The 17,088-nt window shown below is 21.9% G+C and overlaps 2 protein-coding genes across 6 annotated transcripts; one reads left to right on the top strand and one right to left on the bottom strand.

The window, feature by feature from the left end:
• Positions 1–600: 600 nt before the first annotated feature.
• Positions 601–9,402, bottom strand: LOC127283746 (kelch-like protein 18). 3 transcript variants are annotated; one of them, XM_051308811.1, is made up of 8 exons: positions 9,269–9,402; positions 7,883–8,307; positions 7,002–7,132; positions 6,400–6,900; positions 4,617–4,976; positions 3,731–3,947; positions 3,386–3,555; positions 601–1,713 (listed from the first exon to the last, which is right to left on the bottom strand). In XM_051308811.1, the coding sequence occupies exons 2-8, from the start codon at positions 8,294–8,296 to the stop codon at positions 1,503–1,505; spliced, it is 2,004 nt and encodes a 667-aa protein (XP_051164768.1). In that variant the 5' UTR covers positions 8,297–8,307; positions 9,269–9,402; the 3' UTR covers positions 601–1,502. The 3 variants fall into 3 exon arrangements, with proteins under 3 accessions (XP_051164768.1, XP_051164770.1, XP_051164769.1); XM_051308813.1 differs by lacking the exon at positions 9,269–9,402 and adding an exon at positions 8,837–8,856; XM_051308812.1 differs by lacking the exon at positions 9,269–9,402 and adding an exon at positions 8,593–8,744.
• On the top strand, positions 8,011–16,514 carry LOC127283747 (sterol carrier protein 2). Of its 3 annotated transcripts, XM_051308816.1 has the most exons (5): positions 8,012–8,148; positions 10,071–10,127; positions 11,006–11,454; positions 13,350–13,725; positions 15,661–16,514. In XM_051308816.1, the coding sequence occupies exons 3-5, from the start codon at positions 11,025–11,027 to the stop codon at positions 16,472–16,474; spliced, it is 1,620 nt and encodes a 539-aa protein (XP_051164773.1). In that variant the 5' UTR covers positions 8,012–8,148; positions 10,071–10,127; positions 11,006–11,024; the 3' UTR covers positions 16,475–16,514. The 3 variants fall into 3 exon arrangements, with proteins under 3 accessions (XP_051164774.1, XP_051164773.1, XP_051164772.1); XM_051308817.1 differs by lacking the exon at positions 10,071–10,127 and having other exon boundaries at positions 8,011–8,148; XM_051308815.1 differs by lacking the exon at positions 8,012–8,148 and having other exon boundaries at positions 9,951–10,127.
• Positions 16,515–17,088: the final 574 nt, after the last annotated feature.

Here is a 17,088-nt window from a genome sequence, read left to right as displayed (position 1 = left end):
ATTTCTTGTCAATAGGAAACTATTTGGGTAACATAACCTAAAAATTTATATTTCTCAGTAAAAAATTTGTAATCATTATTTAAATCATTCGAATACAATTTTTAATATTTCAAAATGTTAATAAATAAATTAATAAAATATTTATAAAAAAAAAATTTGCTTTAAATTATTATTTTCTTTTAAAAATATGAAAAATGAATTTTTATTTTGATCTTAAAAATTACCCATTTTCGGAGCAGACTCTTAATAATAATGATTTTTATTTTTTACATATTCTTTATTACAAAAATTAATCTACTAAAGATATTTAAAAAAAACAGTGTAATTGAAATTTTCAAAATCTTGTTAATATTTCTAGGTCATTAAAAAAAAAATTTTATATAATAATAAACCAATAGTAATTTTATTAAATAAATTGCTAAAATAATTTTTGTGTCCAAATAAAAAATTTACACATCACATAATAAAATAATTTTTTTATCTATAGTTTTTTAAAATAAATTTTTATACAAAAATTCCAATTTATATTTTTTGATATCTTTATTTTCAAAAACAAAAAAAATGACGAAAAAAATATAATGTTTCGGAGAAATAATCAACTTTTTAAGTAAAAACAATTGTTTATTTACAACGCTTGATTTTACAAGAAAATATCGGACATCAAATAAAAAAATAATCCAAAAATCAATAAAAATTTGATGTCACATATTGTAATATAATTTAGTTATGTTTTCAAATAGTAAAAAAAATAAAAAATGTCTCCTATATGTGTTTTATGGTTTACAAAAAAGGGGAACTATTTTTAATTAAAATAATATAACATAAAAATGTAATATCAAAATGGTAAAAAAAAAATTTTTTTTAAATAATTTTAAAGAATTATTTGATCGCTCTTATCACTACACAATACTATCGCTTTACAAATTTCCGGAACTTAATAATTTTATAAATGCTCTGCTGGAAAAACAAGAAGATCAAATCTTCTGCAGAATAAACATAATTTTCGTCTTCAAAATTTATACACAATTTACAATTAAGTTACTTAGTATATAATATATTCTCTTTCGAAGACGTAGAATTATAAACATTAATATTATATAAATATAAACATTGATCCAATTGCAATGCATTCACAGTCGAATTAATAATTAAAATCGTTATTACATAAATACATTTATAGTTCTAAATGGCGAATATAAAAAATTTCGAGATCAATGCAAAAAAAAAAAATAAAAACCCTACAAATTCAATCACAGTAAAATGTAAAAATATCTCTCATTTGCCGTCGATTAACATTTATATATATGTATATATCTAAAAGGGGAAGGAAATAAAGTATTATCAAAAACTTTATCAAATTAAATAAAATTAATCGCCATGCAAAATGGCAAGAATTTGACAATTATATTAATATTAAAAATAGTTTTTTTTTTACTAGATAAAATTTTTAAATATTTCAAATTAATTTGATCTATTATGAAAAATGCTTATTATAAATATAATTAACAGATCGATATTACTCCAACACCAACACCGCCTTCATGAGCGCACATTGGAGTTGCGAATGACCATGTATTTGTATCAGGATCATAAACTTCAACTGTCGAAAGATTTGAATCACCATCATAACCACCGATTGCCCATAATTTACCCATATTTGCCACAAGTGCAGCACGACTGCGTCTTACTGTCATTGGTGCGACAAATTCCCATCTATGGAAGAATTTTTTAATTTAACCAATTTTTCATGAATTTCTACTGTCAAAAAATTTAAGATTTATTTTAAAAGGACTTTTTTTTCATTAAATTGTTAAATTCTTAACAATGATATTATTATTAATAAAATTAAGAAAAAAATATCTTTTAAGTTTTATAACTTTTTGACTAATTGGAATATTTTATTTTCTTTCTTTTTGAATCAGAAAGAGCATTCACTCCTCTTTAAAAATCCAGTAGAAAAATTAATAACAAAAAAAAAAATTAATAATAAAAAAATAGAGGCTATTTTACTAAAAAAATCATTGAATTCAGATTACTCAAAAACCCCCTTTTTTTTATTTCAATTTTTTTTTTTTTTTTGGTAAATTGTCTTCGTAGTAAAGAATATTTTTCAAAAAAAAACTCAAAATTCTGGGAAAAAAACATTTTTACATATAAAACGTTAAAATTTCAAAAAAAAAAAATAAATTGAATTGTGTTCTTTTTTAATTTGTGCACAAATTAATTTTTTTGAAAAACTCAAACTTCTGGACAAAAAAATTAAAAAACATTTTTAAAACGTCTAAAAATAAAATTTTCAAAAAAAAACAAACTTTTTACTAAATTGTGCTATTTTATGCAAAAATTTATTTTTTAAAAAACTCAAAAATTTTTCCAAAACTGCAGATTTTTAAAAATAAATTTACTTCTTTAACATAACTAGAAAATATATTTTGTAAAATATTTTCAGAATTTCGATTTTTTTAAATTTTTTTTATAGAAAAATTTCATTCTATGAAAAAAATACAATACTTATTGCAATAAAAAAATTCCCCAATAAAAAACTAAAGTTGTGTTTGATTAGCAGAAAAAGTCCCCAATAAACTTTTTTCTAAATTAAATATTTTTCGATATCTAGTTTCATTGTCATTTAAAATTAATTGACGTTTTTAGGACAAAATAATATTTTTTCAGAAATTTTTGTTTAAAAAGTATTTTTCTAAATTTTCTATGACACAATTGAGCAAAAAAAAAAGAGGGCAAAATATATTATTTTTTGAAAATTTTTAATTTCAGACTTTTTTATCCAGAATTTTGAGTTTAAAAAAAAAAATGAATTTCTGCACAAAAGAGAACAAGTTGAGCAAAATTCAACAGAATATTTTTGTTTTTTGGAAATTTTAACTTTTTATATTTAAAAATGGTTTTTGGATTTTTTTCCAAGAATTTTAGAAAAAATTAATGAATTAATTATTAATTAATATTTATTAATATGAAGAAAATTTATTTTAAAAATTGGATCAAAAAAGAGGGTTCATTTTCCATTCATTCAATTTTTTCAAAAGTTAATAACACTTAAAAAATTTTGTTTTTCAATTTTTAGGATTCCGAATTTAAAAAATTAAATTCGTTATAACTTTGTAAAAAAAAAAATTTTTTTTCAGCCACCAAAAAAATACGTATCCTCTATATAAAAAGCTTTGAAAAACAACATTTCAGAGAAAAAAAAATTAATTTTTAACTCTGACGATGTTTAGCCTGCTTGAATTGAAATGAATTTCCATTTTTATAAATTAAAGAAGAAATTCAAAAGCAATCAAAGCTACTTTGCAAATAATCGAAATTAATAATTTCAATTTGTCGATTTAAATCACTTAACTTTTTATAAAATTTAATTCTTTCTTACTTGTTAGTTACTGGATCGTAAGCTTCAACGGACTGTAAGAAAGTTGATCCATCGTAACCACCGCAAACGTAGAGTTTTCGTTTAAGAGCAGCAACTCCTAGACGACATCTTCTTGTCAACATTGGTTTAACCACTGTCCATGTGTCTGTTTGAGCGTCATATCGTTCAACCTAATTTTAAAATAATGTTTTAATTTAAAAATTAAGATTTCGATTTAAGAATTAATAATAAAATGTATTTTTTTTTTTTGTATGAAAGATAAAGAAATAGGGGGGGGGGGTTTTCCATAATATTCTTTTTGTATCAATATTTTAGGAATTTTAAAAAATTGAAACAATTATTTACCGAATCAAATATTGATAATCCATCATGACCACCTAAAGCATAAACGTAACCCTGAAATGCAACAACTCCGCCAGCAGAGCGATGCTTATTCATGGAACTGACCATTTTCCATACATCAGTTTCAGGGCAATATCTCTCAACAGTATCTAAAGAGGCAACTCCATCGTATCCTCCACAAACATAGAGGAAATCATTAAGAGCAGCTGTACCTACAGCACTAGAAAAATATGGAATATTTTTATCTAATTAATTAATTATACATATGTAATTAATTAAAATAACTTTCTCCAACTTTTTTTTCCTAATTGTATTTTCCAAATGGACATTTTTCTTAATATTTACTTTTTTCTAAAAATATTTTCCTAAATTAAATTTTCCTAATTTATTAAATAAATTTTAATAGAGTTCATGAGCACGAGAGATCTGTTAAAAATAGAAATACAATATATAATTTTTCCGAATACAGTGAATGAAAAATGAATTTTTTTTTTTCATCTTGGACAATCCACGTACCTTTAAGTTCAAAATTAAGTGTTACAACAGTCGTACAATAACAAATTTCTATTCATATATAAAATAAAACATCATTTATACATTGAAATTTGAAAAAACTTCTGTCCATATAAAATATAAAAAATCATTTGAAAATTAGAAAAAATTAATATATTTAGAAATTTATTTTTAGAAAAATTGTATTAGTTATGTGTATTTTCGGAAATATTTAAGAAATTCTAAAATTAGCAAACTGAAATTAGGAAAATCGGTAGTGAATAAGTTTCAATTATTTAAAACTTAAATAAAATAATTATTTAAAAAAAAATAAAATTTCAATTGAAATAATAACAGAAGAAGAATAATAAATTTTAGAATTATAAAAAAATCATACCTTCTTTTACAGTGCATTGGAGCAATAATTTTCCACGCTTTTAAATTTGGATGATAAACCTCAACAGTGGAAAGTCTATCGGAACCATTATAACCGCCAAATGCATAAAGTTTATTTTTATGAACAGCAACGCCAACTCTGCTTCTTAACATTGTCATTGCTTCTGATGTTTTCCATTTTTCAGTAAATGGATCATACACCTCTACTGTACTTAAAGAATCGCCAAATTTCGTTAATCCACCAACAGCAAAAATATGACCCATTGTATAATTACAACATCTAGGACTACATTTGAAACTATCCAACAAATATCTTCTATGTGGCAAAAGATAATAGTCCTTTGCCTCATCTAATAAATCCCTGAAATAGTCCATTTATTATTTTAAATTAAAATATTTTATTTAAAAATTAAATATTTACTTTAAATTAGAGAAATAATATAATTAATGTGGGGAATTCTACGTGAGATTTTTATTAAAAAGAAATTTTTTTTTGACTGGAACATTTTTTTTTTACGAAATCTTTGTGAAAAATAAGAAAATACGTATTTTTTAATCAGAAGCAGAGTTTTTAAATGTATTTTTCTCTAATAATAATAATATTATTATGAAATTTATTCGACTTTTTTTCAATATTTTAAAAATGTGTAGTAAAAAATAATGCAACAACAACGGAAGCATCAAAAAATTGAAATTAATTCTAAAATGGCACTTTTTTCAAAACCAGTGATCGATTTTTGAAATTTTTTTTTTTTAGCAGTCTTCGATAAAAAAAGGAACTTTTTCCCATTTGTACAAAAATGATGTTGCTTTTTGGCGTCAAAATATTATTTACATCTTTTCATTTAAATTTCAAAAATTGATTATTTTCTGTTTTGTGAAAAGTCACTTTTTATAGACTTAATTTCAATACTTTAGATGCTTCATTTGTAGTTGCGTTATTATTTTTTTTTTATTAGATATTTAAATTATTAAAGAAAAATTGAACAAATTTCCATAAATTTTTTTTATTTATTATTAGGACAGAGAAAAACACACTTCAAAAATTTACTTCTGATTACGTTAAATATTAACACATATTAAATATTAACATATTAAAATATTAATATTTCTTGCATATTTAGAGTAAAAATGAAAAAAAGTATCAAGAAATTTCGAAAATTCTTTTCATTTACTTCATATTTGATAAGTTAAAACTTATTTTAATTATTCTAATTTTTTTACAAATAATATTTTTTTTTTCCAAATAATCGATAATATATTTTTATTGAAATAAATTTTCATTTCTTGAAAATTTCCAGTTTGAATTGTGAAAAAAATAAAAGTTCTACTAAATAATTTCACTAAATGATATTTTTCCAAAATTTAGAATAAAGTTACAATTTTTGATAAGTCAAATTTTTTTAAAATCAGCCCCAACATTTGCGTTTGGAATTTTTGATTTTTTAAAAAATAATTTAATAACATTTTAATATAATAAAGTATTTTTAAATATATGAAAAACGAATTTTATACTCACAGAAAAAAGTTTCTATTATTTTAAACAAAATCTGTTCTTTAATAGTGTTCAATTCAAAAGAATTATTCCTTTAATTTAAAGAAATCTATTTGAATTTATTTGTCTTTTTGTCGTAAAGTTTTTATAATTTTAAAAAACTTGAGAAATTTTTTCTTTATTAATCGTGAAAATTTTTAAAACTATTCCCAAAAGTTTAATGAACATAAATTTTTCTTTTTTTTTTGAAAATAAACAATTTTTTCGCCAAAAAAAAAAGTCAACATACCTGCATTGATGAGAACTTCTTATAAGATCTTCCTTTGCAACATGATCAGCTAAATATTCCGGCGATAAAAGTGGCAATCGCACAAGTGCAAGTAATTCAGGTAAATGTTTACCCCTCATTTCCTCCTCATGTTTTACCCATCGTAAAACAGCTTCAAAAACTTGTTGCTCTGATGTTATATGTAATTCATCGCTAGAAACTAATTCCTTTAAATCACAGAACGATAAATTTAAGTATTCATCGGCCATGGAAACTTCTTGAAAATAATGTTGAATATATTTATTTGCTTGTTCTAATAAAATTGCACAGCTCAATGTATCAGCAAAATGTCTTATGCCCAAAACATTGTGGGGATGAAAACGTGTTTGTAAAAATTCTGCACACACATCTTTAACTTTATGTAATGCAAAAAAAGACGCTCCAATCATGATACTTTGAACATTTTCATTTGTAAGTGTAATACGTCCGCTGTATGCAAAATTTATCAATGCTTCTAAAGCACTATATTGAAAGGGGAAAAAAAGAAATTAATTATAAAATATTCTTTATTGATTTTTTAGTAAAATATATAAAAATTAGGAATTGAGAAAAAAATTTCTTACACTGAATCGACTCCCTGTAAAGTTATGTCTTTTTGTTTGCTTTCCGACATATTATTCAGGAACATTGCATTAAAATAAGGAATTGTTGCAGCCAACACAATTCTGTGAGCACTAAAACTTTGGTCGTCAACCTATTAACATTTTTTTTTTTAATTATAAATGTAAATTTAAATACTTATTCAAAATTTTTATATTCAAATAATTTATATAATTTAATTTATTTATTTTAATATTTATTTTATATTTACTATAATTATATTATATTATAAATATAATATAATAATGAATGAATAATATTATTTGAATATAAGATATAATTATTTTAATAATTTAATTAAAAAAAAATTATTAACAATAATGAAGTTCACATTTATAAACGTTTTTTGACAAAATATTTATTTTCATAAAAAAATTATATAAATTTTCCTCCAAATAATATTTCTTACAATGTTTATTAAGATCAACAAATTATTAAAAAAAACACATTTTTTAAAATACAATTTTTTATAATTTTCGCTCTTAAAACAAATTTGTGATTTCAATATTGTAAATTTTAAAATCCGTTAAATAACACAGAATTACTATTGAAATTTTTATTTTTAAGTAAATTACACATCGATGAAGTTCATAATGTTTATAAATGATCAATGATTTAAAAGAAAATTATAATTTTTTTTTATCAAAAAAAAAACTTTTTTGCATTTCTCGATCATAATTATTTGTAAAAAAAATTTGTAGGCAAAAAATTAATATTAAAAAAAAAAATTTATAAACCTTGTGAAATTCAAAAACGTTAAATTATTGATAACAAAGAAAAAATAAAACTAAAATTAGAGAAATTTGTATATATATTATTAAAAAAAAAAATAAGGTTATGTTACCTTGAGCGTTACATCACAAAGTTTACCCTGCCTTCGAATATCCTCGAAAATTGGAAATCCTTGAGCACAATGATCTGGTTGTTGATAAATAATTTCTTTTTCATTTATAATTTCACCATGTTGAGAATTTGAATAAATAACAGAACATTTTGGTAATAATTTGTCTTTGTGTTTTTCTTTTGGTGCGCCCATTTTGACAGTTCGCGTACGACGTGTTGTTAATGGATGTGGTGGATTATTTGACGTTGTCGCGACACTTCCCCGAGGTAGGTCCTGTGACCTTGACAAATTCTGCATGTAACCGTTTAAGCCTCTTTGCAAAGCCGACGACGCATTTTGTCCTCTGTGATGCAAAAAATCAGCTGCCACTTGCTGATGTTGAAGAGGCAATGAATTACGCACAGTAATTCTCATCTGTCAAAATCCTAATTTATTTTTTTTTTTTCAAAAAAAAAAAAAAGGTATTTTATTAATTTTATTACATCTCAATACTGTTTTTATTTCATGTAATTCATGTAATTTTCATGTTTTAAAATGCAAGGGAAATAAAAATATAATACTTCGTAACATACATTTTTTTTTAGGTTAGAATTTAAATCATAAAAATTTCTAAAAATTTTTACAAATTTTTTAAAAAAGGGTATTTCAAATTTTCAGTTATCCATTAAAATATATAGTTAAAAATTAATTTTTCATTCTATAAATATTACCTATGTATAAAATATAAGTTTAAATTGTAATCGTTCGTAATTAAAAAATATCGTTTGTTTTTATAATAAAATTACAAAAATTACACTAATTATTTTTTAAATTTTCACTATTAAATTTAATTTCAACTGATGATGAGAAAAAAATGATAATTTAAAAAAAAAAATATATATATATATATAATTTTAATAAAATCTATGTCTACAAAAAAAAATGAAATTTAATAAATTTTTCGAAAATATATACACTTCTTTGAAATGTTCGACTTGAAATGAATTGCAGAAAGGCAACGAACTCCTTTTAAACCCAGCTATTTCTTTGTGTCTAAACTTGGAACGAAGAACATGATGTGTGCTTTATAAAAGCTTCACACAGAGCAGACGAGTTGGATTATATAGAATGTGCTTTTTATTTGTTCAAAAAACATATTTTAAATGTCCCCTGGATTGGATTGGTATTTCATTTCTATATATGTCCCAAAATTCATGAATAACGTTTAAATAATGATTATAATTTAATTTTACACATGACAATTTTTTTAAAAAATATTTTCTCCCTTTTAAAAAACGGCTTTCTATTTTTAACAAATTATTAAAAATTTAATTAGAATATTTTAAAAATTTTTACAAAATCTTTTTATTAAATAAATGCATAAAGAAAATTTAAAAATATACTCACAACGTAGAACTATTTTATAAATGTGGAAACAATAAGATGAGCCAGGAATAATTACGTCGATTAAAATTCTTTGTTTTGTTGAAATATGGTATATATCTTCAAATAGTAATTTTTGTTTTTAATATCATCTAATAATAGCTGAATAAAAACTAATTTTTTCTACATAAAAAAAAAATATAATTTTTCTATATTTTAATCCAATTTATATTTTCTATGAATAAAAGGTAGTTTTCTTTATAAATTCAAAAATTTTAATAAAGCAAAAAAGTTTATACATTCGCGATTTCACACTTATAACTTTCAACTGTCATTCAAAGAGAAAAAGCTCTGTTATGAAAACAAACCCGTTGACATTTTTAAAATTGCCGGTATTCAATTAATAAAACGGGTTTATAATTTAAATTAATATTTCAATTACTTATTACAATTTCCCTTTCAATAAAATAAGCAAAATTTTATTTATAAATTATTGTAATTTTTCGTATATATTAAAATAGAATATGAATACAATTTATTACTTTTTGTTTTATTTATTCCAATGTAATTTTATAATAGGTAGGCCTTGAAAAATTGAATATTCCGTGAAAGGAGTCATTTTGTTATAATCTCAGATCCGTTAAAATAGATAAATAAGTTGTCTCGGCGAAAATACAGCTATGTCATCTTTGAGTTCAAAGTATAATTTTTTTTATGTTTTGTAAACTTTGATAACACAATATTTCTTGACATTTTACAATTGAAGTCTCTTGATGCATATTCATTCATTTGAAAAAATTTAATATTCAATTGTCTCAATTTTTAGTTCCTAGTTTTGGAGTACCTACTACATTTACAGTTTCATATATACAAATATATATACGTAAGTAGTCATAGGATATTTACCTTTCATTTCTATAAATGAAATTCGATTTCACTTGCATTTTTATTTTTTTCTTTGCTCCTCGCGAACCTTTCATTTTTTGCATAACTGTCAAATGAAATTTACTATGATATTCAAAGATTCAGTGTCATAAACATTACTCATCTATAATTTATTTTTATTTCATTACTATTTTATTTTATTATTATTTAATTTTTTATTTTATTTTTTAACCTAAAAACAAAAATAAAAGAAATAAATATATCGCACCGCAATATTACTATTGTTATTATTATTAGTATCATCATCTTTATTATTATTATTACTATTATTATTAAAATTATTATTAGTAGTATATAAAATAAAAAAATTATTTTAAAATTGTAGTTTCTATTATTTTTTTTTTTTTTTGCGAATCTGTTGCATTTGTGAAAGTTGTTTACGAACTTTGAACCTCTCTGAGAAATTTATCAAAGTGGACAGAAAAATCTCTGCGATAGAAATATGTCATTTCTAAGATAAATTGATTCAAGAAGATAAATATTTTCGCTAAAAACGTTTTTTTTTTTTGTTAAAAATTGAAATAACTGTTTTTCAATGTGAAATATTTTAGTTTTCCATGTGAAAAAAATCAAGGTGAATTTTAATCATTTTATAAAAATGTAATAAATAATGAAATCAATGAAAATTTAAAAATAATTATTTAACAGATAAATTCATTTTGTCAATCACTGGTAAACAGGTTTAATCATTGTTTTTTTTTTTTTTTTAAATTCATTATCTCATATTTATTGAAGAAATAAAATTTTCCTCTCTCTCTCTCGTTGCGATATGTATATTGTATATATATATATAAAATTATTAAAAATATGTTTCAGATATTTTGAAAAAAGAAAAATGGCTCAAAAAATGAAAGTCTATGTTGTTGGAGTGGGTATGACAAAATTTGAGAAACCCGGTAGAAGAGATAATTTTGATTATAATATTATGGGAAAAGAAGCGACATTAAAGGCATTAGACGATGCTCGTATTTCTTATAAAGATGTTAAAGCTGCATGCGTTGGTTATGTTTACGGTGATTCAACGTGTGGTCAAAGAGCACTTTATGAAGTTGGTCTAACCGGTTGTCCCATTTACAATGTTAATAATAATTGCTCAACTGGATCGACGGCATTAATGATGGCAAAACAAATTGTTGAAAGCGGTAATGCCGATTGTGTTTTGGCACTTGGTTTTGAAAAAATGGAACGCGGATCATTATCATCGAAATATTTTGATCGTACAAATCCACTTGATAAACATGTCACTGTTATGGCTGACATAGCAGGTTTGTTTTTCTTTTTTTTTTAAATATAGAATGAAAATAATTTGTATTATTTTTAATTATCATTGACTAATTTAATAGGAATAATCCACACATTAGACCTGTTGGAATTTTTGTGATGTTGAATTGAAAATTATCGAATTTTGATTTAGCAGAATTTTATAAAGTGGATTTTATAATGAGCCGAATTTTCATATTGAATAATTTCTGTTTAACAAAATTCTACAATAGAATTTCCATTTAACTGAATTTTTAAAAAGTAGATTTTTAAATATATGGAATAATACATTTTACATTTAACAGAATTTATGCCTAGGAAAATTTTCATAAAGAAGACTACGACTTTTTTTTCATTTATTTTACAAAATAGAATTGAAAATTAATTAATTTAATTAATTAAAAACAAAATATCTATGAATTTTTTTTAGTACAAACTGTAGCTCTTTCAAAATTTAATTTTTTGAAAATTTAAATCTAAAATGTCTTTGAAAAATTTATTATTTTTAATAATTTTAATGAAATTCTTCGAAAATTCAATTATTTAAAATATTTTTCAATTTAAAATTATCTGAAATTCAATTATTGACTAAAATTCTTTTAAAAAATTCTTCAATTTGAGTATACAAAATTTTTAATTCAAAATCTTTTGAAATTTGATTAATTCTAAAATTCAATTAGTTTTTAAATTTCTATTTAAAATTTTTCGCCAAATAAGTTATTTTAAATTATTTTAACAAAGTTCTTTTAAAATTAAATTATTTAAAATAGTTTTTTTTAACTATTTAATTCAAATTTTTTAATATTTTATTTAATTTTCTTTTTTTTAATAATATTCATAATTATTGTCTTAATTTGTAAAAAAAATCTTCAGCATTTCAATTTTAAAAAAATTTTAATTTACAATCTCTTTCAATTCAATTATTTAAAAAAAAAGAATTACTCCCAAAACTCAATTATTTTAAAAATTATCTAAAATTCTCACCCAAATTAATAATTTTCGACGTGAATATAATCAATTATTTCAATTCAAATAATTTTTAACAAGTTTTTCTAAAATTCAATTATTTAATACATTTTCAAGTTAAAATTCTTCAATTTCCCATAAAGTATTTTAGTTTTAAAAAGTAACAGAATTTTTTTTTAAACATTTAAACTTTAAACTTTGACAAAATTCTCAATTCAGAAATAATTTGCATAAGTCAGAAACTTGAAAATTTTTTATAAAAAAAAAAAATTTTTCATATTTTTATGTACCACTAAAATTTTTGAAAATCATGAAAATTTGTCTCAGTTCAATTTTAAAATATTATCTAAATAAAATTTCTTGATAAATTTCTATCCAATTATTTTTACTAAGGAATTATTAAAATTTATTTTCAATATCTAATAACAATGGTTAATAGAAATAAAATATTTATTAAATTAAATTATTACATTTAAATCATAATTTAAATAAAAAATTTGTCTAAATTAAAAAGGTTTTGAAATTTTTTTTATAAATTTATATTAAATATTTTTCTCACATTTAATTTTGTAAATTTTAATTAAATTAAATTAAATTAAATTTTGTATTAGCAAATATTTAACTGTCATTTTATCCAAAGTTATTGCTTTTGAAAATATGAAATTTTGAAAACACGACTTTTTAAAATATTTGTTTAAAAATCTTTATATTACCGCAAAACTATTATAATTAGTTAAAAAAAAAAAATATTTAAAAACATAGTGTTTGATTTATTTAAGCAGTTTTACTATTATTACAAAGTTATTAAGCCAATGAAAATACAATAATTTTTTAATTAAACGTCAAAAAAATTCTGACATCTCTAATCTGGAGAATATTCATGTGATGTCTCAAAATTTAATTATTATCTTATTGAAATAATTTTAATTTAAAGGAATCAATGATAGTCCAATGGCTGCTCAATTATTTGGTAATGCTGGTATTGAACATATGAAAAGATATGGCACAAAACCGGAGCATTTTGCTAAAATTGCCTACAAAAATCATTTACATTCAATGAATAATCCATATTCACAATTTCAAGATAAATATACTTTGGAGCAAATTATGAATTCTCCAAAGGTATTTGGACCATTAACAAAATTACAATGTTGTCCAACGTCTGATGGTTCTGCTGCTGTAATTTTAGCCAATGAAGAATATGTTAAAAAACATAATCTTCAATCTCAAGCAGTTGAAATTGTAGGAATGGAAATGTCTACCGATTTACCGTCCACATTCGAAGAGCGAAATAGTATTAAAATAGTCGGGTAAGTTACATTTATTTTTAAACACTAAATTTTTTGAAAACTAAAAAATCAATTTGAATTTAGTTTTATTTTTAATTGAATTTAAAATTGAAATTAAAATTAAATCTTCTTTTAAGAAATAAGCAGAAAAAAAATTGTAATATATCTATACATTTTATGTTTAAAGATATTTTTCATTATTCAAAAAATTTATGGTCTCTAAATTCGGGTATATAATAATTCAATTTATATAATAATAATAATTAAAATGAAAAAAAATTGAATTTCAAGAACAATTAAATTTAAAATAATAATTAAACACAATTGAATAGAAAAATAAGGAAATTAATAAAATGATTGTTTTTCAATATTTTTTTTTAATTTTAGTATAAAACCCTAATTAAGAAAACCTTAAATTTTAATGGACATCCAGATTTTTGAAAATTATCAAAAACGAAAAATCGAGGCAGTACAAATCATTCACAAATAAACTCTACATTTGAAAATTCTGCACCATTATTTCTAAAAAAAAAAAAAAAAAAAAATCCTACACATAGGTAATAAAATTAAATTAAATTTCAATTTTTTACTCAACACAATTAATTACTACCTAATAAAACCCTTTACGTTAAAAAATTCTTCTCAATGAGATGTGAAATAAAATTTCAAAGTAAATAAATAAATATTTCATAAAAAAATCCTAATCGCGTAGAAGTTTTTTTTGCTCAATTTCTTATGTAAAATTAAATTAATCGTTAAACAAAATTTTTAAATTAAAAATTTTATTACAGTTTTTATTTTGAGGTGTAAAATGTTTCTTGAGCAATTTTAATGTGTAGGATTTTTTTTTGATGGAATATTTATTTATTTAGAATTTATTTATTAACTTTTAAATATCTAATGTTATTGTATAATATTTAATTTATTTTTTCATTCCTTAATAAGAATAATTTTACAAGAATATTATCAAGAAAATTTATTTCGAATATTTTAAAATCGAACTAAGACAAATTTTCAAAATTTTAATTAAGTAGGATAAATTTCTAAAAAACAAATTTCTAAAATTCGATTTAAAAATTTTTTAAATATCTGATTTATGCAAATAATTCGAATTTAAAATTTTTAGCATAGTTTTCAGTTTTAATGGCCAAAAAAAAAATTTCGAAAAATAATTATAAGTTGAAGCTTTTTTAAATAATCGAATTTTTAAAGAAATAGGTAGGTATTAAAATTATTAAAAATAATAATTGAATTTTTAAAGAAATATTTAAATTATTAATAATAATAATTGAATTTTTAAAGAAATATTGAAATTATTAATAATAATAATTGAATTTTTAAAGAAATATTGAAATTATTAATAATAATAATTGAATTTTGTAAGAGTTATAGTTGAAATTTTTAGAAATAATTGAATTTCAAAAGATTTTGTAAAATTTGACAGAATTGAAAATAATTTATCAAATAATTTTAGATAACCTTCTTTAAAAATAATTGAAATGAAGATAGTTTATGATAATTGAATTTGTAAAGAATTTCATTCAAATTATTTAAAATAATTAATTTAGAGAATAATTTTAGTTAAAAATTTGTTAAATAATTGAAATAAAAAAGATCTGAAGAAGATCTGTATTGAATAATAAAAAAAACGTATTTTGTTTAAAATTTTTGTAAAAAAAAAAGTAAAAAAAAGTCGGAAAAATCACATCTTGGTAAAAATAAGTCGAAAAAAATCGTATTTTTGAAAAAAAAAAGTTAGAAAAAGTCATATTTATGTAGGATTTTTATTTGTATAATTAATTGTGCACAATTTTCAAATGTAGGGTTTATTTGTGAATGATTTGCATCCGAAAAATCAAGAAACAAAATTTTTTCTGATACTTTCTTCTGTATTTAAATTAAGATTTTGTTAAAAATATATTTATTTAAATAATTGAAAATTAATATTTTTTCCAGTTACGACATGACAAAAAATGCAGCTGACAAACTTTTTTCAAACAGCCCCTATAGACCGTCTGATGTTCAAGTTGTTGAATTACACGATTGTTTCTCGACAAATGAATTAATTACATATGAAGCACTTGGACTCTGTCCACCGGGAAAAGGTGGCGAGCTTGTTGATTCGGGAAATAATACTTATGGCGGTAAATATGTGGTGAATCCAAGCGGTGGTCTAATTTCAAAGGGTCATCCACTTGGTGCAACGGGTTTGGCACAATGTTCTGAACTTTGTTGGCAATTGAGAGGACAAGCGGGTAAGAGACAAGTACCCGGTGCAAAAGTTGCACTTCAACATAATATTGGCCTCGGTGGTGCTGTTGTTGTTGCTCTTTATCGTCTTGGTTTCCCTCAATCTGTACAAAGAAATAATGTCTCATCCGCGTCGGATCCATCGAAATTTAAAGCACATACACTTTTACAAGCGCTCGAAGTGGCAATGCAAGAGGACACTGAGGGTTTTATTGAAGGTGTGAGGGGAATTTATGGATTGAAAGTAACCAATGGTCCAGGTGGTGCACAAGGCTATTGGGTTATTAATGCAAAAGTTGGTAAGGGCAAAATTGAATACAACAGTAAAGTGAAGCCCGATGTTACATTTACAATTAGTGATACTGATGTTGTTGATTTTATATCGGGAAAATTGAATCCTCAAAAGGCATTTTTCCAGGGTAAAATTAAAATTCAGGGAAATATGGGATTGGCAATGAAATTGCCTGATTTACAGAAACGAGCACATAATAAAATTGAAGCCATTCGTTCTAAGTTGTAATTTTATTTATTTTGCTTATAATCGCAGAAAAAAAAGACAACTACAAATGCGCTATTTAATTTTATAATTGCGTTTTTGGTAATATTTTGCATTCATATCGTATAAACAATTTAAAAGAAAAATTAAAAACTGACTATTATTTACCTATGTAAAATTATCAAATTATAGTCTAACTTTTACGTATATATTATAATAATTAAATATATATATTTTATGTTGGGGTTTTTCTTTTATCTTTTAGCTACATGATTTTACAAGGTTATATATATATATATTGTATGTAAATATTGTATTTTTTTATCGTTATTAAATAAATAAATTAAATATTTAGAAACTGACTATAAATAATAAGAATATTGTTATTTTAATATTTTTTTTACATGGCCTTAAATATTTATATTTTTGTTGAAATTAGAATAATTTAAAACAACATGTTTCAATTCAAATGAATCCTCATCAGGTACTTTTTGAAATATCGTTTAAGACCATGTAAAAAACAATTATTAAAATAAAAAAGAAAAACGAGTTTAAAAATTATTTATCATGAATATATTGTATTAGAACGTATAAAATACGATTTTTAGCAATTAATTATTAGAAAATAGAATTATAAG

The sequence above is a fragment of the Leptopilina boulardi genome, unplaced genomic scaffold, assembly GCF_019393585.1.
Source record: "Leptopilina boulardi isolate dan_hultmark-lab unplaced genomic scaffold, ZJU_Lbou_2.1 LbouV2_310, whole genome shotgun sequence".
Taxonomy (NCBI): Eukaryota; Metazoa; Arthropoda; class Insecta; order Hymenoptera; family Figitidae; genus Leptopilina; species Leptopilina boulardi.
This window is presented reverse-complemented; position numbering and strand designations above follow the sequence as displayed.

Coding starts and splice junctions, on each gene's coding strand:
- LOC127283746 (XM_051308811.1), bottom strand. CDS start 8,296: ATGAGAATTACTGTGCGTAATTCATTGCCTCTTCAACATCAGCAAGTG. Junction 3,948..4,616: donor CCAATGCACTGTAAAAGAAG/GTATGATTTTTT, acceptor ATATTTTTCTAG/TGCTGTAGGTACAGCTGCTC. Junction 3,556..3,730: donor GATTATCAATATTTGATTCG/GTAAATAATTGT, acceptor TTTTAAAATTAG/GTTGAACGATATGACGCTCA.
- LOC127283747 (XM_051308817.1), top strand. CDS start 11,025: ATGGCTCAAAAAATGAAAGTCTATGTTGTTGGAGTGGGTATGACAAAA. Junction 11,455..13,349: donor TGTTATGGCTGACATAGCAG/GTTTGTTTTTCT, acceptor TTTAATTTAAAG/GAATCAATGATAGTCCAATG. Junction 13,726..15,660: donor AATAGTATTAAAATAGTCGG/GTAAGTTACATT, acceptor TATTTTTTCCAG/TTACGACATGACAAAAAATG.